Raw genomic sequence first — 25,156 nt, 5'->3', positions numbered from 1 at the left:
GAGTAATAATAGATGAAAATCTAAATTGGACAGAGCACGTAACTGCAGTGTGCAAAAAAGCATCAGCATCCCTTCATGTCCTACAAAAATATAAAAAAACTCTTCCCTTTCGATCTGAAAAAGAAATTAGTACAAACGCTTATACTCCCAATCATTGACTACAGCGATATTATCCTACAAGGCCTCTCTCAGGAAAATTCCCGACGTCTAGAACTGGTCACGAATGCCTGCGTCCGATATATCTGTGACGTTCGACTTTTTGATCACATTTAACCAGCATACGCAAAATTGTCCTGGCTGCGTGCAGACAAACGCAGAGATTTCCATACACTCTGTCTCATCTACTGCCTTATAAATGTACACTGTCCCTCATATCTCTCCTCGTCCCTAACGCTCATGTCGGAACAACATGACAGAAACACACGTTCCCATTATAATAAAATCCTCTCCGTTCCACTGCGTCGCTCAGTCACCTTCTCCAAGTCCTTTACAGTAGCGGGAACCCGACTCTGGAATAACCTCCACGTTATGTTAGAGAACTTAAAAACATGACCGGCTTCAAAAAACAGTTAATGACGTATCTACTTAAGCAACAGTAATGCCTTCCTCTGTACATGAGTGCACTTCACCTCATTACTTCCCTCTTTCCCCCTCCTTAAATCTCCCTTACCCAAAACTCGCTATGCTAGTAATCATCTACTTTACACACCAAGATATTAATGTACATCTGCACAAACCTTCATTACTATCGCCAATCTTTCTCATGTTTGTCATTATTATTTGATTTTTTTTACTGTTATTATTATTGCTTTCACCATAATCTGTATGTATAGCACCTGATGTAAAAATACTGCCAGCATTTACTTTATTAGGTCTTAGTCATGTTTATCATTATTATTTGATTTTTTGTTTTACTGTTATTATTATTGCTTTTATCATAATCTGTATGTATAGCACCTGTTGTAAAAATACTTCCGCATTTACTTTATTAGGACTTAGTCACTACTCTTTATTCATATTGTCACTAGAGTAAGCTAATTTTCTGATTTAAACTATGTTCACGATGTAACTCTGATGTGTGAAATGCTGCATGTGTGGAACACTGGTCCGATGTAAGAGAGGGCCTGATGGCCCTAATCTGATCAGGTTAAATAAATAAATAAAATGTGCCTCGTTGCTCCATAGAATATTGCCCAGTCACATGCCATCAACTTCGATTCGCGCCAGAAACCGAAGGGCAAATTCAGAACATTGCTGCCCATCGTAAAGCTTCAGTTGCTGCGCCGTGTACATTTGTACGGGTGCCAGTGAAAAATAGCCCACAAAACTTTCCATAATGTTGACCGTGAGATGCTCAATTCTCGTGACTCTGCAAGGGCACTAGCATTACCTGGGGGACGTACTGTATGGTTAGTTACAGCAACAGCAACCTTGTAAACACACTGCTGGCCACCGTAAATGCAACACCCTGAAGGAAGCATCCGAATCAAGCGAAATTTACACCATGCGTTTGCAGCGATGAGATATGCAACTGATTAGAATTTCAGCGCAGACGCACATCACGCGCGCCTGTGGCGCCACCTCATAGCGCCATTTAAGGCTTGGCGATTTCGACGAGTGTACGTTCGGCACGTGTGTTTACCTTGTGGTTGTTTCACAAGACGATCAGTTATGCCTCGTAGACAACAGCGAACATCGTTTGATCAAGTATCCGAGTTCGACAGAGGAAGGATAGTGGCTTACCGAGATTGTGGATTATCATACAGAGAAATCGCTAGTCGTGTTGGACGAAACCAAACAACTGTAATGCGGATATGTGACCGTTGGATGCAGGAGGGTACGACGGACCGACGTGGTCGATCGCATTCACCTCGGTGCACCACTGCACGTGCTGATAGGCAAATTGTGCGCATGGCAGTGACGAATCGCTCAGTGACATCCCGAACCATAGCACAGCACATTGCGTCTGTAACGCATCATCCAGTGTCTGCGCGTACCATTCGACGCCGTTTACAGCAGAGTGGTCTGTCCACAAGACGTCCATTGCTTCGTCTACCATTGACGCAGAACCACAGACGTCTCCGTCGCCAATGGTGTGATGACAGACGGATGTGGACGGCAGAATGGAATGACGTTGTCTTTACTGACGAGGCACGCTTCTGTCTGCAGCACCACGATGGTCGGATTCGAGTGTGGAGACACCGTGGAGAGAGGATGCTGGACAGCTGCATTATGCACCGCCACACTGGTCTTGCACTGGGTATTATGGTATGGGGCGGTATTGGACATTACTCTCGCACGCCTCTAGTACGCATTGCCGGTACTTTAAATAGCCGGCGCTACATATCCGAGGTGCTGGAGCCAGTTGTTCTTCCTTACCTTCAGGGCTCGGCCACAGCCATATTTCAACAGGATAATGCGCGACCACACGTGGCACGCATTGTCCAAAGGTTCTTCGTCAATAACCAGATTGAATTGCTTCCCTGGCCGGCTCGCTCTCCGGATCTTTCGCCGATAGAAAACATGTGGTCCATGGTTGCTCAACGAGTGACCCAGATTACATCCCCAGCTGCCACACCAGATGATCTTTGGCAACGTGTGGAAGCTGCTTGGGCTGCTGTACCCCAGGAACACATCCAACTTCTCTTTGACTCGGTGATCTCCAACAATGGCGGCTACTCTGGCTACTGATTCTGGCAGGAACCACATGTCACAGACGTCTGTAAACGTAATCATTTGATACTTGGTCAACATGTTATCTACAAAATATATTTTGTTGTGCTACCTCTTGTCTTTCTTGGTGTTGCATTTACGGTGGCCAGCAGTGTAACTTCCACCGGGAAGACCAAGCTCATTCGTGTTTTCGAACTTCATTATTATCTTCTTTAAACCTTTTGTTGGCGTCGCGCCTCTCCTTAGATCTTTCTGTCGGCTGTAATTACTGTCGTTCACATAAAATAGTTTCACTAACAATGCACGGGCTCTCTTCTCGATAGCCATACAGTTCACGCCCGTTCTGGTTGCAAACAGTGTACAGCGCTAGATTTGTGCCTGGTGGTTATGATTGGAACTAATTTTTTTGCCAGTGTAAATCGGTTATGCAGTAACCCTTTAGCACATCTACCAAGTATCCTTGCCCATACTGGACCACCGTGAATAGCTGCACTTTAATTATAACCACGCGGTACTTCTGTTCCCGACAGCCACGTTAACTTACAGTTGAGTCGAAAACGTTTGCATGAAGAAAACTACAGCGTAATCGGCAACTGGAGTGATACTTTTCAGTAAACATTCAGTCAACAGTTCTAGAAGAGCACCACCGCTACGGGGAGTGTCAACTGAACTAATCAGCAATCGATGTTAAATAAGATCTATTCGCAACACAAAAGATCTACAGGGTGGCGCACGAAATGTGCCACCATTTTGTTTTTGAATATATACTTTATTGTCAATACAATCTGAAAGGAACATATACTACAATGAAGAGCCGTCCATGGACATTTGTTCTAACTCAGCACATGCTCAATATGTCTACCATTTCGTTTCCTAACTTCCTTCAAACGAACACCGAAGTTAGTGATTACCCTACGGCACATGTTTTCCGCAATTTCACTGCAAGCTTGAGGAATAAGTCTTCTGAACTCCGTTAAGTCACGTGGACGTTTCGGGAACATTTTTTCCTTTAGGTACCCCCAAAGAAAAAAATCACATGGATTGAGGTCTGGACTATTGAGGGGCCAATTTTGTCCGTCATTGAAGCGACCTGGAAACCTGAATGAAATGATCCGCATGTCGAAATGCTCGCGTAAAAACTCCAACACAGTGTTTGCAGTATGTGGCCTTGCTCCATCTTGCATAGCTATTGCGAAGCATGCTCAAATAACGCTCACTCTTCGCAGTTTCTTCAAAGAAAAAGGGTCCAATAAGTCCGTGCCTGGAAATTGCTGCCCACGCTGTAATTCTCGGAGCATAATGTTGTCGTTCATGAAGCACTTGTGGGTTTTCAGTGGCCCAAAAGCGTACATTTTGTTTGTTAACCACACCGTCTAAATGAAAATGCGCCTCGTCTGAAAACCAAACGTTGGTGAGAGTTTCTTCCCTATCCTCCGCCCACTGAGCAAACAGTAGTCTCTGCTGCTTGCGTTCTTCAGTGAGCTTCTGTGCACAGGTCATCTTGTATGGGTACATATGGAGGTCACTTTTAAGAATGCGTTGAACGGAGCGTCTGGATATTCCCAGTTGCACTGCTGCCTTTCTACAGGATTTCCCGGGACTTCTCTGTACAGCAACTCGTACCGCTTCAATATTCTCCGGCGAACAAACAGGCTAAGACCGAGGTCGCTTCGCTTCCAATACTGTTCCTTCCTGTACACATTTATCGTACAACCTGTGGATGGTCTTGCAAGGGACCCATCGTGTGTTAAACTGTTGTCGAAAACGCCTCTGAGTCACAACAAGGCTTTTCGTTTCATGAAAAAGTAACACAATTGCCGATTGTTGCTGTGTCGTCAGTCTTCCATTGTCAGCCATTGCTGCTTACTAGAGTTGTGGCGATTCGTGAATGAGTCGTTCATTTGACCGACTCTAAATAAAGAATCGTAAGAATCGAATCGTGATACGGACGAATCGTCGTTCAAAAGAATCGTAAGAACGATTGCGTGTTTGCGAGTCGTGACGATTGCAAGTTCCAACGATTCATCGATTCTTAGTACGCTATTTTTCGAAGGCAACTTCCGAATCATGCCGAGTCGTGCCGAATGATTACGACTGCTAGATGGCAGTCAAGTGGAGAATGCGTGTGAACAAAGGAAGCTCGGAACGAACAAACGAAGTCCGTGGGCCGTAATATTACCCGTGAAAACCAAGATGACACTTGGGCCATAATATTACTCGTGAAAACCAAGCTGACACTTGGTGGTGGCTGACGGGAACGAGCGTAAAGGCATTTCCCATTTACTATCGCTACCATCAGCCACCGCGCCGACGTCACCTTAGTATGCGCGAGTAATACACGAACTAGCGATGACAGAAACGATATACAGCGAGTACACAGCTTCCAAGACAGACGATTAAAATCAAGAAATCCACTATGATGAATAAATAGGTACCTCGTATTTGTTGCAGATGCAATGCAAAACACACACACCTTCTATACACACGATTATGTATTATATTGCGCGTCTCTCGAAAATGGCCCTAACGATTTGGATGAAATTTTGTATTTAGACTGGTTTTTGCTTTTTGAGTTCACCTACATAGTTCCATTCGTAAAAACGCAATTTTATATTATAAAAACGCTATTTCACATGTTTTTATAACGCCATCTCGTAAAACTTTGTTAGTACGTATTGAATGTACTTAAGGTTTTGGTTTTTATGTTTATCTGTCTTTATGTGACAGCACGCGATTTTACACAAAAGAATTTTTTAAATAAAAACGCGAATTTCCTGTTTCTTGGTAACGGCTTTAACAGTTTGCATAAAATTTTATATTTAGATACGGATTTTGATTTTTAAGTTTATCTTTAAACAAAAGCTTTTTAATTAGTAATTTCAAGTTCGAGTTTTTGAATGTTATCGTGTTCAGATTCATATTAAATTTTAGTGATATAATGTCGCTGTATACGATTGAATCCTACTGTTTAGATGTATGTCGTCTTCTCACGTAAACAGTAGTGGCAGCGGCAAGTTCACAGACAAATTAAAAGCAAAATACCTATGCTTTGTATTTAGAAGAATCGAAAGTTAAGCTAAATTTGCTGTGTGGGAGGGCTGTCAGCTGCGTTAAGAATTACAAAGGTGATGTGGACTTGGGAAGACATCTTAGCACGGAAAAACATAGGATGATATGAACCAAACCACGTCTGCCTCACTGCTAGATTTTGTTACTATAAAACAGACGTATGTAGTTAGATACGATCAAGTCATACAACCAAACTGGCATACCACGTAATTTTGCACCAACTTTCGCACAAATCGACTCCTCTTTCCTGGCATACTGAAATAAAACAATAGATGCAATCAAATCAAACGTGACCTTTCATCAATTAAGGCATTACACGTATAAATCGAGAAACACACTTGTAACGTCATATGCATGTTTACTCATAAATAAACTACTTCTGGCATATCTTATCATGACACAGTTCGATTCTAACTCCATTGACAATTTCAGACATGTCCTGCCATCTATGAGTAAGATGTAGAACTTTTTGCATTCCGTAAGAATCGTGCCATCGCAGACTAGAATGAATCGTGAACGAATCGTAGGAATCGATTCGCAATGTGAGATTGAATCGTAGGAATCGAATCGGGAAAAAGAATCGTGTTGCCCAACTCTACTGCTTGCTAGTCTCCTAGCGGCAGTATCGTGAATTACACGTCATGTCGTAACTCATTTGTTTTTCCAAGCTCTGCTGGTACTGCAGTAGAGATCCCAGCGGGATATCTAATGTGCGTCGTAAATTGTGAAATAAACAATTGGTAACACATTTCGTGCGCCACCCTGTATTCACAACACAGTAGAACAAAGATAGGTGTAGTAATAGTTACAGCAGCGCGGGTGGGAGTGCTGCTTTCTAGCGTGCTCTGGTTACAAGTGTTAGAACATCGAGTCATAAAGTGCGGTGTTTTGTCCGCGACGACGGAGAGCCGCCCAGTGCTTTAGTCGGCGGTCTCGTTGGGTCCCGTTAGTGGGCGGCCGTGCCTCACGGCGACTTCTTATCTGCGGTCGCACGCTCGTGCCCCGCGGCAGGTCGTGTCCGGGCCGACTAATTGCCGCTGCGGCGCTATCCGCATCCACGTCTGGCGGCGGCCCAGTTTCTGCCGCCCCCCCCCTCCTCCTCTTCCCCGCCCCCCCCCCCTGCTCTCTTCCGCCCCCACACCGCCTCTCCACCCCCGCATCAAGAGCCGGCCGGGCCGCTTTCTCGTCTCGCGATTTACGGCCGGTGTCTCGCCGCGCACGTGAGCTGCCGGGGGAATCCCCGGTCTCCAGCCTGCACAGCGTGGCGCTCCGGTATAACAGATAAATCAAACCTACCTTTCCTCCCGACAGAGCCACCTGTCGTCTTCCATATATCAAACTAACGAAGAAAATGATTTATTCTCCAGCAGTGTTACTGAATTTTGTCGGATTGCTGTCGTTTCGTAGAAATGATTTAATGTATACTCTGGCGTGTGGATCAATGTCTTCTGCTCTGAAACCTAGTGTCAGAGCGAGTGCAAATATGCTTGCATTGCATGTAAAAAGCGATAATAATTTTTATTTACAGACATCCTGCTGTTCATTGGGTTACTTTTACGCTGCATGACCTTTCTGTAATCCGCAAGCCAGTTAATAGTGCGAGGTGCAGGGTCGTAGTATGTCAGAGTCACACCATCTCCCTATCATGCTCCACTGGAGGAAATAATATGTTTCTTGCTTTGTGTCTCAACATAGTCTGACATGTTTGACGTGCCGTATCATAAACCACACGACTGCTGCGTTTAACGTAGTTTTAGACACATCGTGTGAACAGTATAATGAATGCTGGTTCAGAGAATAGGGAAATTACTGTAATGTACTGGACTCGGTTACTTGGACATCGGTCAAGAGAACCAGAGGCGTCTAAAATGTTTAGCGGGCTACTCACTGCTTGGCTACAGCATAAGACAGGATAAAGGTGCGTTTGTAACCGTGCAACTTTCCGTATGCAGTTGGTGCATGTGGCCGTTGCACGAAGAGGCAAGGGTGCGCATCCAATGGTGTAAAGTCGCGCATATCTCTGATTTACCGTGCAAAGACGCAGGAGTCTCCCCATCCCAGACAGGGAGACACGTGCAACAGTCGTGAGCCTACCCACGGTTCTGCTCGTTAACTGGTTTATTATGTCTCACTGTTCAGATATTCAATGAGAGGAAATGATGGTTGAAATGAAATTGTTTCTGCCGCCTAGCGCAAGTCTTTATATTTGACGCCTCTTCGGTGACTTATGCATATATATGATGAAGACGATATGAAATGATTAGGAGAACACAAACACTCAGTCTCCAAGAGAAAAATATCTCCGCCCTGGGCGGGAATCGAATGCGGGACCCCGCGATCTAGAGACACCGACGCTAAACACTAGACCACGAGGTACGGACAAAGATTTAAACGGTAAACTTGAATGCGCCGTCAAAGATCCAATTTTTCTCTCCCATTCAAGTTTATCTTTGCGTTAGCACTTTGGCCAGGTAGTCTAAAGAGAAACATATGGTGTTGGACGAGTATTATCGTGTATTTCCTTGTTTTTGACCTTTTTGAATTGCTAAGAGGCACGTATGGATTGTGTTATTCATTCTGCAAACATTTTACAAAGCAAGTGTTGCCATTTTGACGTTCGTTATCAAAATCAGGTACTGACAGTGCAGCCTCAGTAGGCCAGGCTTCAAAATGAACCTGTAAGGTTTGAAACTAGTCGCCCAACGTACGTACTGCAGCTATTGCCAGAATCGTTAATAAATACTTTATGAATTTTAACACAGCTGCTGGTCCCCTGTCAACAAAATGTTGAAAGTTTAGTGGCTCTGAGCACTATGAGACTTCATATCTACATCTACGTACATACCCCGCAATCCACCATACGGTGCGTGGCGGAGGGTACCTCGTACCACAACTAGCATCTTCTCTCCCTGTTCCACTCCCAAACAGAACATCTGAGGTCATCAGTCCCCTAGAACTTAGAACTAATTAAACCAAATTAACCTAAGGACATCGCACACATCCATGCCCGAGGCAGGATCCGAACCTGTGACCGTAGCAGTCACGCAGTTCCGGACTGAAGCGTCTTGAACTGCTTGGCCACAACGGCCGGCAAATGCTGAAAGTGAAAAGCTTTTAAATACACTCGGTTTTAGCAATATTTCGCATGTCACGACACATAACTGGTCATTTCACTCTGAAACCTTAAAAGCAATAAGAACGCGACGCGAATAATTATACTGAAATCAAATTAGCAAGTATGTCCGAAGAATGCCGGCAAGCACATCACCTGAACTTCACTGCTTGCCTAATACCGCAGTCACTGCGTTTAACACAAGCGCTCACGCTAAGCAAAAGCAAAATCTATGACTGAATGTCACCAAGAAGGCAAATATGTCGACGTGCGAGGATATAGGATCCTCACAGCATCACAGCATGTGATCAGTCTTAGGGAACTAAAAACATTTATGTATGTCGTAAACAGTATCTGGCCTGTCACCCTTTTTTTTTTTTAAGCAGTAAAATATCGAAAGCTAGGTACGATACCGAAACCTGAATACCGCCATTTAGACTTCTGGGTTAAGTGAACGAATCGATCACCAAATCGATGCTTGTGAATGCGAATTGATTTCTTTAGAGGAATTGTTCGATATCGAAAAACATTCATAACATTCACACACACACAGTAGTCTATGTTCCATGTCCATTTCTTTTACACGATCGGGCCCAAAGGACGGCGCGCTACTACAAGTTTCCTTCTCCACTGTTTTCTATCCATCGCTGCCATCCACCACCCGTCCAAACCTGCCGCTAACTGCTGCAGGTCTTCAAGGAGGCCATCCATCCACCTCTTCCTTGGCCTTGAAGGAGTCTCCTACCTGTGGCGATGAAAACCAGCAGCTTCCGTGGCCACCTGTCGTATTCCATCCGAGCCAGATGTCCAGCCCGCCGTTTAGTCGCTTGCATCTTAAGACTGCTGTTATACTGGCATCTCGATACAGATGATGCCGAAGGAATGGGATTGTGAATGAGACACTGAAAGTAGTAAATGAGATTTGCCATCTGGGCAGCAAACTAACTGATAATGGATGAAGTAGAGAGGATACAAAATGCAGAATAGTTGTAGCACAGAAAGCATTGCCGAAGAGGAGGAATTTCTTTGCATCTAATACAAACTTAGGTGTTAGGAAGACTTGTCTGAAAGTATTTGTCTGGAGTGCAGCTTTGTACGGAAGTGAAACGTGGACGATATTCACTTCAGACAAGAAGAGGACAGAAATTTTTCAAATGTTGTGCTGCGGAACAGCGCTGAAGGTAAGTTGTGCAGATCGGGTAATGGGGAGGTACTGAATACAGCTGCGGAAAATGGCACCCACTAATGGTATCTTTTCCTTGAGCTTTCGTGAGCTCGAATGTTTTTTAACGCACAGTCAAGAATGATGAAACTCGTCTGAAATAGTTACTCACTCGCGGCGGAAACGGCTGCTGGGACTCGTAAAGCCTAGTTTACACGACGACACTAGGTTGAAGGCAACTGCGCTACCGGCCATTGCGCATGCGCGCCGCGCGCTTGCGCAACTCGTCGGTGAAACTAAACTCTTTCGGCGTGTTCGAACTTTGGCGACACTAGTTGCGTGACAAAGAGGTTATGTGTGTTCGTAAAGTGTATACAAACTGAAATATGAAGTGTGGAACGGAGAATAATGTTCGCTTTTTGGATATCTATGCTTTGCATAGGTGTTTGTGGGGTTTCAGTGATGCTGATTACAAAAATAAGCAACATATTGGTGCTCACGTGCGATCAGAAGATAGATAGTTTGACAGTATCTGAGCTACAGGGCAAAATTTATTGAATTAGGAGCACGTACACAACTAAATTAGGAAAAATACAAGCAAATGTAAGTCTAGCTGTGGAAATACTCTCGTCTTTAAGAGAAAAATCCCATCGTTCCAGATCGACGACTATTTTTTTTAAGGAGTATTGTTGACTGGAGGGAACGCTACACAAATGAAGAAGCTGCATTCTTTACTCAATATTTATATACTTAAAACGTCCAATTCACGTATGTTTGAATTTTGAAATATTGCCACTGTACAGATCTATCTTCAAGAAAGTAGTTGCAAACCATTCTCGTCTTAATGCGGCCTGCTTCGAATAATTACTGCTGTTAGTGTTAATAATTATTGGTGTTAATGAAAAAGCGTCATCACCAACTAAAATTGCATCTTATAGCATGCCCAGTGTTCTCGATTGTAATGCACACAATTTATATGTAATTTCTGTTCTGGAGACAGTGCTTCATGTATTACAGTACCTTTATTCCTTATCGCATAATTAACTCTATTTCGCAGAAACGTGAACTGTTCTGGTGACATTCTACGATAGTTAAAAGAACTTCTTGAGTCTTCCATTATAAATTATTTCAGCAAGGATGCTGAGCAGCCGAGCTGACGTCTTTTCTTTATCCAGTAACGAATCTAAATACGTTTCTTTTTTTTCTTATGCAGTGATTTCACCAACAAGCTTTAACTCTATCACAACTCGTGCGACGTGCACCTGCCAAAACTTTCATTTCAGACAGGACTCAGGAACCCACAAAACGACGAAACTGAAGTGTATACTGGTTTCGCCATGTCTAAAGTCAAATATGAAACCATCTGCGTGCAGCTCATTCCGCGCAACGAGTGGTGGAACCCAATGTCGTCGTGTAAACTAGGCTTAAGATCTACGGTGTCACGTGCTGTGACGTACGCACCACGGGTTGTCTAACTCGTTGGCCTCGCCCTCTCCAGGTGACGTCATCGTCGATAGAAGTTAGAATTCCTAGCGACGGCGCCTGACCAATGACAAGCTCGAACGTCACTATGAAGGAAGTAGACCTCCCTCCCGGCACAGTCGTCTCCTGACAAAGAAGACAGGCAGATCTTCGAAAGCTCGAGTATTAACTCCGATCTGGCGCGGTCTCACCACCGAGAAGATTTTGTATAACGATGCTGCCGCGGGAAACTTCGACGCAAAGTTAGTTCAAAGGTTGGAGGAAGAGGACATACCACCTTCAATAGGACCATACCTAGTAAAGCGGCGTGGCGTTCAGACCTTCAGATTTACGACAGTTATGTTTGTGTTATATTAAGAAGCGATATGAAATGGAATGAACGCTCCACATGCGAATCAGTTTGCAATATCTCAAAGGGAACTAATTTAACTCTGTTGCTAACTAAATGTGAGGAGAAGCACATGCGTATGTACATGCAAGTTAGAGTGCCGCTTTGAACGTCACACCTGACCATCGCTCCGTTTCAGTCCCACCCACCTGCTCTACTAACAGTGAACGGTTGCCCATGAGATAGCTTCGTTCTAGCATAATACAGTCAAAAGAATTGGTAGGCAACGGGTGGCGGCGTCTTGCCCCTTAAAATTAATGTAATGCTATATTCAAGAGACGTATTTCACTTTTTCTCACTACAAACGTATTGTCGTACTCTGCAGGATTTTTCGGTCGGTATTTATTTTTGTTTGATATTATGCAAAAAACAAGAGTAAGGAAGCGTCACAGGTAACACCCCAGAGGGTTGTTCGCTCTCATTTTGTTCTCAGTGCGTCTCGGCAGAATTGTCGTTCCGCGCAAGACCATTCTGGATCCTGCTACGTCATGGACTTACGTCACCTGAAACCGCCTTGCATTGCGCCTTGTTACAAGAAACGTTGCGTCATGGTCCTGCGCTACTTGTAATGATAAAACGAACAAAGAAACTGTAAAAGGACTGAATAGTACAAAGACACTTCCCTCTCTTGCGTAATAACTGAATTTAACGTTCGCTAAATTTATGAACGTAGGCTTGTATTATCATTATTTGCAGAGGAGCGCTGCACCTTACATAACCACGCCAAAAGCTGCAGGAAAGGCGAATTTAACATTTTTGTGTGTAGGAAATTGGGGTGCATCAGTAAAGAAAGAGGCGCTGCTGCGACCGATCCTAGAGTACTGCTGCAACGTTTGGGACATTTATCAAGTAGACGTGCTAACAGGAATTGAGAGTTGCGCTGCCAGGGTCGTAACGGATCGCTACAGAGGGTGTGAAAGGATACTCAAATCCCCGCTTTAAGGGGAAATCTTCGGGAGGAAAGCATCGTCCTTACGCTAAACACTGAGAGAAACGATATTCGAGGAAGACTGTGTAACAGTTCTGGTGCCACCACCGTATACAATACATCGCGTAGTACTCATGAGTGTAAGAGAAATTACGGTGCATACTGAGGCATATACGTCTTATGCCCTTGCTCCATATGCGAATGGAATAGCGCAGAAAGTCGCTAATATCAGTACGATGTACCCTTTTGCGTGCACTGTACAATGGCTTGACGAATGTGAATATTTTTTTTTCATTTTCAATAATTCAGGAAACACGCAAGGCTATACCGACCCTACGATTTCTTTTCAAAAAATTGGCTAAAGAAGGGCAAACCTACGTTGATACCATTTGTTGACTTAGAGGAAGCTTACGACAAGTCTGACTGAGTTTTGTTGTTGTGGTCTTCAGTCCTGAGACTGCTTTGATGCAGCTCTCCATGCTACTCTATCCTGTGCAAGCTTCTTCATCTCCCAGTACCTACTGCAGCCTACATCCTTCTGAATCTGCTTAGTGTATTCATCTCTTCGTCTCCCTCTACGATTTTTACCTTCCACGCTGCCCTCCAATACTAAATTTGTGAACCCTTGATGCCTCAGAACATGTCCTACCAACCGGTCCCTTCTTCTTGTCAAGTTGTGCCACAAACTTCTCTTCTCCCCAATTGAATTCAATACTTCATCATTAGTTATGTGTTCTAACCATCTAATCTTCAGCATTCTTCTGTAGCACCACATTTCGAAAGCTTCTATTCTCTTCTTGTCCAAACTATTTATCGTCCACGCTTCACTTCCATACATGGCTACACTCCATACAAATACTTTCAGAAACGACTTCCTAACAGTTAAATCAATACTCTATGTTCACAAATTTCTCTTCTTCAGAAACGCTTTCCTTGCCATTGCCAGTCTACATTTTATATCCAGCCGGCCGAAGTGGCCGTGCGGTTGAAGGCGCTGCAGTCTGGAACCGCAAGACCGCTACGGTCGCAGGTTCGAATCCTGCCTCGGGCATGGATGTTTGTGATGTCCTTAGGTTAGTTAGGTTTAACTAGTTCTAAGTCCTAGGGGACTAATGACCTCAGCAGTTGAGTCCCATAATGCTCAGAGCCATTTGAACCATTTTATATCCTCTCTACTTCGACCATCATCAGTTATTTTGCTCCCCCAATAGCAAAACTTCTTTACTACTTTAAGTGTCTCATTTCCTAATCTAATTCCCTCAGCATCACCCGACTTAATTCGACTACATTCCATTATCCTCGTTTTGCTTTTGTTGATGTTCATCAGGTGTAAAGTACAGGGCATGAAAGGCTTTTTACAACTTGTACAGAAACTAAATGGCGGTTAGAAGAGTCGAGGGACATGAAAGGGAAGAGTAATTGAAAAAGGATTGAGACAGGGTTGAACCTTATCCCCAGTCTTATTCGGTCTGTACATTTAGCAAGCAGGAAAAGGAAACCAAAGAAGAATTTGAAATAGAATAAAAGTTCAGGGGTAAAAAATAAAATCTCTGAGATTTGTCTGTCACATGGTATTTCTGTCAGAGATAGCAAAGAACTTGAAAGAGAAGATGAAAGGAATGGACAGCGCCTTGAGGATATAATATGAACATAAAAAAGGATAATGGAATGTAGTCGAATTAAATCAGGTGATGCTGAGGGGATCACATTACGAAACGAGACATTAAAAGTAACAGATGAGTTTTAGTAATTGGCCAGTAAAGTAACTGATGCTGGCTAAAGTAGAGAAGATATAAAATGTATACTGGTAATGGCAAGAAAAGCATTTGTGATTAAGAGAAATTTGTTAACATCGAATATAGATTTAAGTGTTAGAAAATATTTTCTGAAGGCACTTGTCTGGAGTGTAACTTTGTAAGAAAGTGAAACGTGCATGATAAACCGTTCAGACAAGAAGAGAACAGATGTTTTTGAAATGTAGTAGTGCTACAAAAGGAAGGTGAAGATTGGATGGGTAGATCATGTAACTAATGAGAACGTATTGAATAGAAGAGGGAAGAAATGAAATTTGTGGCAGAACTTGGCAAAAAGAAGGGATCCGTTGATAAGACACATTATGACACATCAAGGGATCACCAATTTAGTACTGGCGGGAAGTGTGTGGGGCAAAAATTGTAAAGCCAGGCCAGGAGATGAATGCAGTAAGCAGATTCAGAAGGATGTGGGTTGCAGTAGTTATTCGGAAATGAAAAGGCTTGTACAGGATAAATCAACATCGAGAGCTCCGTCAAACCAATCTTCGGACTGGAATGATGACCACAACAACAACGTTTCCTTTTTATGACTTCCATCGCAAATGGATGCATAATCTTTTAGAAACTATATTTTCTTGTTCTATATTTTTGTTTTTACGTCAGTATTGCAATACATTTCACAATATTTTGCGAATGTAGCGGACAAATAATTCAATCAAGCGTTGGCGTCATATTGAGCAGCGGATTTGTTCCTCTATTGCCATGCGCAGGTCCCAGGCCGATAGCAGGTCTAAAGATTATCTCTTGATTTATCGTTCATGAATTTGGCTTAAGCCGATGTGCAAACTGTTCAGAACGATAATTTCAGCACTTCGCACATACGAAAATTCTTGTGGACATCGCAAGCGAGCCAGCCGTACTTTCAGATTATAACGTCAACCGGTCCATTACATCTGTACGTTAATCATCGAGAACATTCCACTATCGTAATTATGTGAAGCTGACTATAAGAGGTGGGTCAAAAATAGTTATCTGATGGTTCTTTAGACGATCTGCGTCTGGACTTGTAGTGGCTGAGCATTTCGGAGAAAAGCTGAAGAATGTCGATGGCAAGTTTCCGGATCAAGCCACTGAAATAGAGAGAGACTTGTATTTGTCATCTGCAGAATGGGAGAGTCAAGAAATTGAAAGTCTCATTAGACACAGGGCATCGTACGAGACTGTTGTATCTGTTCTGAAAATTATTTCGAGCAGGTAGAGAAACTGCTTCGTGAGGGAAACTTCTTAGAGCTTCGACAGTTAAACAGACACGAACATTTAAGGTCAGCTAACGTATAGGATGGAGTCAGTGATCATTAAACTGTGTGACAGCCATGGTTGCGTCTGTTATAAGGAAAATTAAGAAAGGCAGGAAGATACTTTTGCTTCGCCAGACTGACAGGATACAAGACGCGTAGTACCTCATTAGTCGACATCAAATATTCAGTGTTGAGGACGAAGGTGTAGAGCACAAATCGATAAAATTCAAAAGTATTGTACAATACACTCTATACTATACGCTTTGTACCAATATGTGCGGAGTGAGGTTATGAGGGACGAGAAAGACCTAGCGTGGATCTGTAGTCATGTTAGAAAGTTGCTACGAAAGCAAGGAAAGCTTCGTCACAGATTTATGTGAAGTCAAAACCTAGCTGATAGACGTAAGTGCAAGGAGCGTTCAAGAAATTGTAAACAAAAATTTTGACAACCGTTCTCATTAAAATTGCTAATTTTTATTGAGTAAATTCGTTAAGCAGATTACGTCTTGTGACTCTCGTACACTATGACTTAGAAAACAAAGGTACAAAAATAATAGTATTCAACCTCCACTTCTGTGAGTAATTTTATTTTACTTCATCGTTTTCTTCTGCATTGAAACCTAATAAGTTCAATGGTGTTATTTTGACAAGGCAGCACAATCATTAACATGTTGAATTTCTTGACGCGTAAATGTGAATCGGAAGTTTTTCACTAGTGTAGAAGATAATCTTTTGAAAGTAACCATAAACATCCTGTATGTATTCGTTAATTTTCTTTGACACGCTTTTCTTGTAAAACTAACAACTGTGTTCCTCATTTATTGCTTAGTGAGAAAAGGAAATACATGGAACATCCCAAAATGTTAATGTATTCATTGGAAACAACGTTCTATCTCCGAAAAACGTGGGACTCGAACAGGAAAATATGTACTTATGACTGAAGATGTGGTTTGAACAGTAAAGACATCTGTGACTTATAAGCTACAGTCATGGACAATCCTGGACAAAAATTCTGTTCATAACATAATTCTAAAGATAAATTGCAAACCGGCTTCTCATATTCGTGTCAACAGGAAGTCCTTTTTCTCGATTGATTTTGACTTCGTAGATAATGAGGACTGTTTGTCTCTGTGCTTTATTTTCACAAGCTGCGACATAGCCGCGAATAGAACAGTGATGCAGAAAGTGTATAATAAAATCCTTTTATTTCCGTCTATGATCACAAAGTTAATTGGTCCTTAGACTAGCTGTTATATAATGTGATCACAGACGCAAATAAAAGGATTTTATTCTGGACTTTTAGAATTATTTTGCACCATACATTAGTGGCTGTTTGCTGGAGTCGTTTATTGTTATTCTGTCCTTATTTTATAAGTGTAATTATTTATGTACTAATTCTTTACCAGTAACTCTTTACCTCATTTTACTTTCCTGTACATTATATTAATTAGTGGCATACACGCGTAAAATGGACTTACTGTTAACAGTTCGCCACTGCTCTGGTTTATGAATGTAAATGTTGTAACCAAACCCTGTCAATCAGGGTTTTCATTGTCACAAACCATCTACGCAACTGATAAACGCTCTGTCCAAATTTCGCTACTAGTAGTACTAAATGGGGGCTGTTGGTGGTATTCTTGAAGCATATTGTCGTCCTGTCATCACCTGTTCGTCCACATCCATCTACATGTTGTCAAAGAGCATTTTAGAAAGCAGCACTGCGAGAACTGAGCAGCTTCCAAGGTAAGCTGGGCTTCCACGGCGACCGGCATGGCTTGTAGGTAAGAGCGCTGGTACAAAACAAAATAGTCAGCCTCCAGCTGATAATTCGTTACTTCCTGCTGTTTTCTTGCTGTAATTACAACTCTCACGCCCAACGGCTTCCTTTCCTCTCGAACTTTTTTTCCGAAGCATTGCAAGCAAGGACATTGCTGCACCTGAAAAACAAGAAAAAAGACGTATAAATGTTTATCACTGCAACAAATCACGAAATGGCTCTTATACAGTACACCCGAAATATTGGAATAACGATCTAAGTCCTACGTTTTAGAAATTAGCGAATCAATTCCTACCGATAATCGTGGTCACTTTAATTGTAAACTATTTTTTTAATTACGTGCATTGATTCCGACACCGTAGTCTTCACTGAAGTTTTCTAGTTGTGTGGTGGTTTAAAATAGGTAAAAAAAATAGTTGTTCCAGACTTGGAAGGCCGCATCGAGTAACTGGCAAAAATGGCGACAGGACGGGCAATCGGCCACCTCTTAAACTAACCGTACAGAATCAGGAAATAGCATTGTCAGCCCTGCGCCGATGCGGAACCAAGGAACAAGAAAAGGAAAAAAGGTACTATTTACAAGTGCTGTTTTTCATTCGCTTATACTTCTTAATGAACATACTCTCATGAGCAAACTGAATTTGAGACATCCTTCTAGCAACCCGTAATAACTCTTTTCTCCCAGGTGGCGTTGTAGTATGGGCTCCACGAGACAACAATCAACTGCATATAACTCTCTGACATTTGTGAAACTGCTCATATCTGTCACGTTGGCATTCCACGCCAATTGTGAAGCCGGTGTTACAAGGAACATTGTCTTCGTCTGACCCGTGTAGACATCATCTGAGGCTCCTGTCAGCGTCTAAAGCCTCCTCTCTCCCTTACTTGGCTGACTTCTGCATTGAATATGAATATGGAACCAGCCGGTTTTACTCCCGCCGCCCATCCTACGTTACCATCCATAATGCCGATTCCCGCATCTTCTACCCCTCCGCAGGTGTGCCCTAGGGCTCTGTCCTCTCCCCTCTCTTCTACCTCCTGTACACGGCAGATATGCCTCAACCTCCCCTCCAGTACACCACCGCCGATGACACCTTCCTTGCTCTCGCTCCTACCCTACGGCGGTCCCAACGCCTTCTCCAGAATCACCTTGACCTTTTTGCTGCATGGTGTAACCAGTGGCTCCAGAAAATCAATCCTTCCAATACCCAGGTCGTACCACTCACTCCTTCCGGCTCCTTGGTTTCTCCCCTACCATTTGGGCCCGTCCTGTCTGCCTCTTCCCCACCATCACCTACCTTGGCCTCACCATTGACCATCGCCTCACCTGGATCCCTCATCTCCGCTCTATCCAATCCAAAGCCCACAACCACCTCAAAGTCCTCTCTGGCTGAACATGGGGGTTGAAACCCTCTACCATCCTCCACACCTACAAATCCTTAATCCATCCCATCCTCTGTTATGCCAGTCCCACCTGGATATCTCTCCCCCCCCCCCAAATTCTATAAGTCCCTCCAGATCCTCAAGCACGATGCACTCCACCTCACCTACGTATATGCCTCCCATCCCCTATGCAGATCCTCTACAACCTCATTCCTTTCCCCCATCTGCTCCTTTTCCTTGAACATATCTGCATACTCTACACCTCCCACTACCTTGATCCCCCCCATCCTCTGGTTGCTCCTCTCCTCTCCAGCCCCTGCCCCCTGCCGTGCCTTCACTGTTGTGTCCCCCCCTACCCTCCATCTCTACACCCTCCATCTCCTTTCCCAAGGTGGCTTCCGTCGAGTCCCCCTCCCAGGTGATGCCCTCTCTCCCTCCATTTATCCCTCCTATCCACTCTGATCCTCACCTTCCCCTACCTCCCTCTGTCCTTTCCCCGGGCTCCCTCTTCCCCCCCCCCTCTTCCATCCTGTTTTTTCCCACCTACCCTCTCGCTGCTGTCTCCCTTCTCTCCCCCAAGTTCTTTTTTTGCTCTCCCCTCCCCTGCCTGCCTTTCCCATTCCTTCTCGCGTCCACCCCCCCCCCTGCTTTTCTATGTCCCCTCCCTCCATTGGTTCCCTCTTTTTTTCTTTTCTCTCCTCCCCCCTTTCTCTCCCTCTTAGGTCCAGGTCCCCCCCCCCCCCCATCCCCGCCATGTCACCTGTATAGTGCTGTTATAAGTGAGTGTTCAGTGTAGCGCGTCCCCTGTCAGTGTTGCGAACAGCCACCATACCGTCGCTAGTTGTGTTTTTAGTCTCGTGGAAACAGAAACCAGACTGTCGCCGTGTTTTTTAATTGTGCCTGTTTCCTTCTTGTGTATCTTCATCCGTTTCGTCACCACAGTGTTTCTATATTTTGAATTCCACAACTTTCCCCATTTTACAGTTTTTTACAATGTCACCGTTTTATCACCTGTTTTTCTTGTTTGTTTATATTCTCAATACGTTTTTTAACTTTTCTGTATGCTGCAGAGCACCACATTTCGCTGCTGCCAGCCCGCCCCCCCCCCCCCCCCAAATAAAGAAAAAAAAGCCGGTTTTACGTTGTTACACGAAAGTTTTTACTGTGATTTGCTATACTGAATATCCATGTGCCAACAGATAACAGCTGCATTTTTTAGATCTGTCTCGAAATATTTTTATTGTTTCAATTTTAATTTTTTTTATTTTGTTGAGTTTTATTTATTGTGATGCCTCTCCTTAGGTCCAGCGGGTTCAATGTGATGGAGACTTACCTTCTCTTCATGTATCTGACGTTAAGGAACTTTCCTTTTGAGCAATCATTATGTTGATATTATGTGAGTACTCATTTCATTTTTTTTAAACTGGTATAACAATATATGAAAAATGCTTTCATGTTATTTTCTGTCATGTGTATCTCCCAGATGATCAGTAAAAAATATATTATATATGTAGCAGCTTTATAGGGGCATATACACTGCCTGTCACAAACAGTGAAGCACACAGAAGACATGATCGGAAACCATTCCAACACCTTATACGTACACAGTGTGGCTGAGTGTGTAAATGACTGTAGGGCAGCAAAGCTTTGTGAAAGGTAGCTCGGCAACTGGAGTGTATGAATGCTGTTCATGTTAAGCGTTGTTACCGTATCTGGTAGGGTATATGAATGTTGTGAAGAAGTCAGATGTTGAGGGATTGCTGTGAAGAACACGGAGATGCCACATACTCCTACGAGGCAGCGTTGCCAGCAACTAACAAGAGTCTGAAGCGGGTCTTACTGTGGTTCTCATTTGGCCAGCTGGTTGAATTGTGCACGTATGTAGATTTGTGAGCCGTTCGGAAGTCATAGTGGCCCGTTGTTGGACTGCATGGGAACGTGAAGTTCTGGCATACTCGTCCCAAGGTTTCGGCCGATCAAGTCTGACAATAACAACGCACATCCTCCCCCCCCCCCCTCCTCCACCCTCACACCCGCAATCCGACAACAAGTAATGGTGTCACATCACACCATTGGTCAAAGACTAGCAACAGCCATACTACAGAATTACTATCCCACACACAACACAAGCCGCTGCGTTTCTAGTGGAGCCGTGACCGGCAAGAACTGTTGATGAATGGCGTCGTACTGTGTTCAGTAATACATCGCGGTTCTGCACTGCCCTGGACGACTGTTGTCGGCGAGTATGGCTGTGAGCTCAGGTCCCATCTTCGGATGCTCTGCAGACGCACTGAGATAACTATAATCGTGAACTGAATTTTTAATCATGTATTGTTTACACACTACTAGCCATTAAAATTGCTACACCACGAAGATGACGTGCTGCAGACGCGAAATTTAACCGACAGCAAGAAGATGCTGTGATATGCAAATGATTAGCTTTACAGAGCATTCACACAAGATTGGCACCGGTGGCGACACCTACAACGTGCCGACATGAGGAAAGTTTCCAACCGATTTCTTATACACAAACAGCAGTTGACTGGCGTTGCCTGGTGAAACGTTGTTGTGATGCCTCGTGTAAGGAGGAGGATTGCATACCATCACATTTCCGACTTTGATAAAGGTCGGATTGTAGCCTATCGCGATTGCGGTTTACTGTATCGCGACATTGCCGCTCACATTGGTCGAGATCCAATGTCTGTTAGCAGAATATGGAATCGGAGGGTTCAGGGGGGTAATACGGAACGCCCTGCTGGATCCCAACGGCCTCGTATCACTAGCAGTCGAGATGACAGGCATCTTATCCGCATGGCTGTAACGGATCGTGCAGCCTCGTCTCGGTCCCTGAGTCAACAGATGGGGACGTTTGCAAGACAACAACCATCTCCACGAACAGTTCGACGACGTTTGCAGAAGCATGGACTATCAGTTCGCAGACCATGGCTGCGGTTGCCCTTGAAGCTATATCACAGACAGGAGCGCCTGCGATGGTGTACTCAACGACAAACCTGGGTGCACGAATGGCAAAACGTCACTTTTTCGGGTGAATCCAGGTTCTGTTTACAGCATCGTAATGGTCGCATCCGTGTTTGGCGACATCGCGGTGAACGCACATTGGAAGCGTGTATTCGTCATCGCCATGCTGGCGTATCACCCGGCGTGACGGCATGGGGTGCCATCGGTTACACGTCTCAGTCACCTCTTGTTCTCACTGACGGCACTTTGAACAGTGCACGTTACATTTCAGATGTGTTACGACCCGTGGCTCTACCCTTCATTCGAGCACTGCGAAACTCTACATTTCAGCACGATAATGCACGACCGCATGTTGCAGGCCGCATGTTGCAGGTCCTGTGCGGGCCTTTCTGGATACAGAAAATGTTCGCCTGCTGCCCTGGTCAGCACATTCTCCAGATCTCTCACCAATTGAAAACGTCTGGTCAATGGTGGCCGAGCAACTGGCTCGTCACAATACGCCAGTCACTACTCTTGATGAACTGTGGTATCGAGTTGAAGATGCATGGGGAGCTGTACCTGTACACGCCATCCAAGTTCTGTTTGACTCAATGCCCAGGCGTAGCAAGGCCGTTATTACGGCCAGAGGTGGTTGTTCTGGGTACTGATTTCTCAGGATCTATGCACCCAAATTGCGTGAAAATGTAATCACATGTCAGTTCTAGCATAATATATTTGTCCAATGAATACCCGTTTATCATCTGCATTTCTTCTTGGTGGAGCAATTTTAATGGCCGGTAGTGTAGTTAGACCTGGAAATAATGGATATCATTATATTACTCCTGGTGCCATGGTGAAGTTTTAAATTTCACGTCCACAAATCATTCACACAGTAGAATCGTACAAACATACCGTAATTCGACCGTCGAACAAATTTCTGTATGGACGACATGGCAAAAGGCATCCCTGGCGTAGAGAAACTGAAAGATTTGAAAGCAAATAGATCACTCGGTTCGGATGGAACCCCAATTCGGTTTTATAAAGACTACTCTGCGGCATTGGCCCCTTACGTAGCTTGCATTTGTCTTAAATCTCTCACCCAGCACTAAGTCCCAATCGACTGGAAAAAAGCGCAGGGGACTCCATTATCTAAGACGGGTAAAAGAACGGACCGGTTCAATTGCAGACCAGTATCCCTAACGTCGGTTCGCTCAAGAATCCTTGAACCTATTCTCAGTTCGAAGGTTTCGAACTTTCTTGAGACTGAGAAGTTTATGTCCACGAATCAGCATGGTTTTAGAAAGCATTGCTAGTGCAAAATTCAGCTTGCCCTTTCCTCACCTGGTATACTGCGAACTATGGATGAAGGGCAACAGGTAGATGACATATTACTAGATTCCCGTAAGCCATTCGACATGGTGCCCCATTTCAGGCTGTTAATGAAGTTACGAGCATATGGAATAAGTTCAGAGATATGTGAGTGGCTCGAAAACTTCTTAAATAACAGAACCCAGTATGTTGTCCTCCACAGCAAAGGGTCATCAGAAACAAGGATATTGTCAGGAATGCCCCAGTGAAGTGTGATAGGACTGCTGTTGTTCTCTGTATACATAAATGATTTGGTGAACAGGGTGGGCATCAATCTGCGGTTGTTTCTTGATGATGCTGTGGTGCATGTTGTCGTCTGACTGTAGGAGCATACAAAACGACTTAGGCAATATTTCTAGTTGGTGTGATGAATGACAGCTAGCTCTAAATGTGGAAGAATGTAAGTTAATGTGGATGAGTAGGAAGAACAAACCTGTAATGTTCGGTTACGGTATTACTAGTGTCGTGCTTGTCGTAGTCTAGTCGTTGAAATATCTGGGGGTAACGTTGCAAAGCGATACGAAATGGAACGAGCATGTAATAACTGCTTTTGGCTTTGGTTTATTGGGAGAACTTTTTGGAAAGAGTGGTTCACCGGTAAAAGAGACCGCATATAGGCCACCGGTGCGATCTATTCTTGAGTACCGCTCGAGCGTTTGGGATCCGTACCAAAGTCGGAATGAAGGATAACATCGAAGCAGTTCAGAGACGGGCTGCTAGATTCGTTACCGGTAGGTCCGAACAACAAGTTAAGTGCTACGGAGATGCTTCGAGAACTCAAATGGAATCCCTGGAGGAATGTTTTCGAGAAAATTTAGGGAACATGCATTTGAAGCTGGCTACCGAACGATTCTATTGCCGCCAACATACACTGCACTTGAGGACCACGAAGATAAGATTCGAGAAATTAGGGATCATATGGAGGCGGACAGACAGTCGTTTTTCCTTCGCTCTTCTTGCGAGTGGGACAGGAAAGGCAGTGACTAGTAGTAGTACAGTATACTCCCCCGTCAAGGCCAGTACGGCGCGTCGCGCTGTCTCTATGTAGTTGGTGTGGTAAGCCATCGGATGTGACTTCAGATCACGGCTGGTGCATTTGCGGGAACCCTGACGGTACGATGATTCATCACGGACATCCTGCGTGCTCATGTGTTACCTCATAAGTGACAGCATCGTAGTGCTATTTTTCAACAGGTCAACGCTTGTCGCTTGTCTACAAAAGTAACATATCTCTGTGAACTGTCTGCGCGATGTCGAGCAACTTCCGTGGCCAGCAAGATCCTCAGATCTGTCCCCAATGGAGTAGGTATGAGACCAGCTCAGACGCCAACTCCGTCCTAGGACCAGTATCCAGGCTATCAAGGGCCAGTTACAACAGTACTTGTCAATATTAATGAAATTCTCCAACAGCCGTGTAAATAAGATGTTATTTGACTTTGACGACAAAGAGTTCCGGAATTCCACTATGCCATCGTCAGGCAACATATGCATCTCTCAAAATAAACGATAACGCCATACAGTGCCCTTTATCCCTGGGTTTCGTGAATTCAAACCGTTCACTCGAGCACTTGATAGCAACTCAAAGGGATAAATGGCACTGTATGCCACTATCGTTTATTTTAAGTGATGCATAGGGAGCCTGAAGACGGCATAGTGGAATGCCGAAACCGGTCATCGTCAAAATAAAACAAAATAACATCTTGGTTACACGGCTGTTGGAGAACTTCATTAATACTGACAATTCCTTAACCAGCTGATGTCCTCGTTCCATGATGGATCAACAGTGACTGAATTACAACAGTTG

The 25,156-nt window shown here is 44.0% G+C and overlaps 1 protein-coding gene across 3 annotated transcripts in view; it reads left to right on the top strand.

The window, feature by feature from the left end:
* The window catches only part of LOC124775910 (ankyrin repeat and fibronectin type-III domain-containing protein 1), a 703,384-nt gene that overhangs the window by 256,643 nt on the left and 421,585 nt on the right, over nt 1-25,156 (top strand). Inside the window, exon 2 of one of the 3 annotated variants that reach the window (XM_047250750.1) lies at nt 20,329-20,422. The exons of 1 other annotated variant lie outside the window; for it this stretch is intronic. In XM_047250750.1, coding sequence (XP_047106706.1) covers nt 20,410-20,422 — 13 coding nt within the window. In that variant the 5' untranslated portion in view covers nt 20,329-20,409. Of the gene's footprint in view, nt 1-20,325; nt 20,423-25,156 lie in introns of those variants that run through there. One more of the 3 variants, XM_047250747.1, reaches the window with a different exon arrangement.

The sequence above is a fragment of the Schistocerca piceifrons genome, chromosome 2 (assembly GCF_021461385.2).
Source record: "Schistocerca piceifrons isolate TAMUIC-IGC-003096 chromosome 2, iqSchPice1.1, whole genome shotgun sequence".
In the NCBI taxonomy this organism is placed as follows: domain Eukaryota; kingdom Metazoa; phylum Arthropoda; class Insecta; order Orthoptera; family Acrididae; genus Schistocerca; species Schistocerca piceifrons.
The sequence above is the reverse complement of the archived record's forward strand: the minus strand, read 5'-3'. Positions and strand labels throughout refer to the sequence as shown.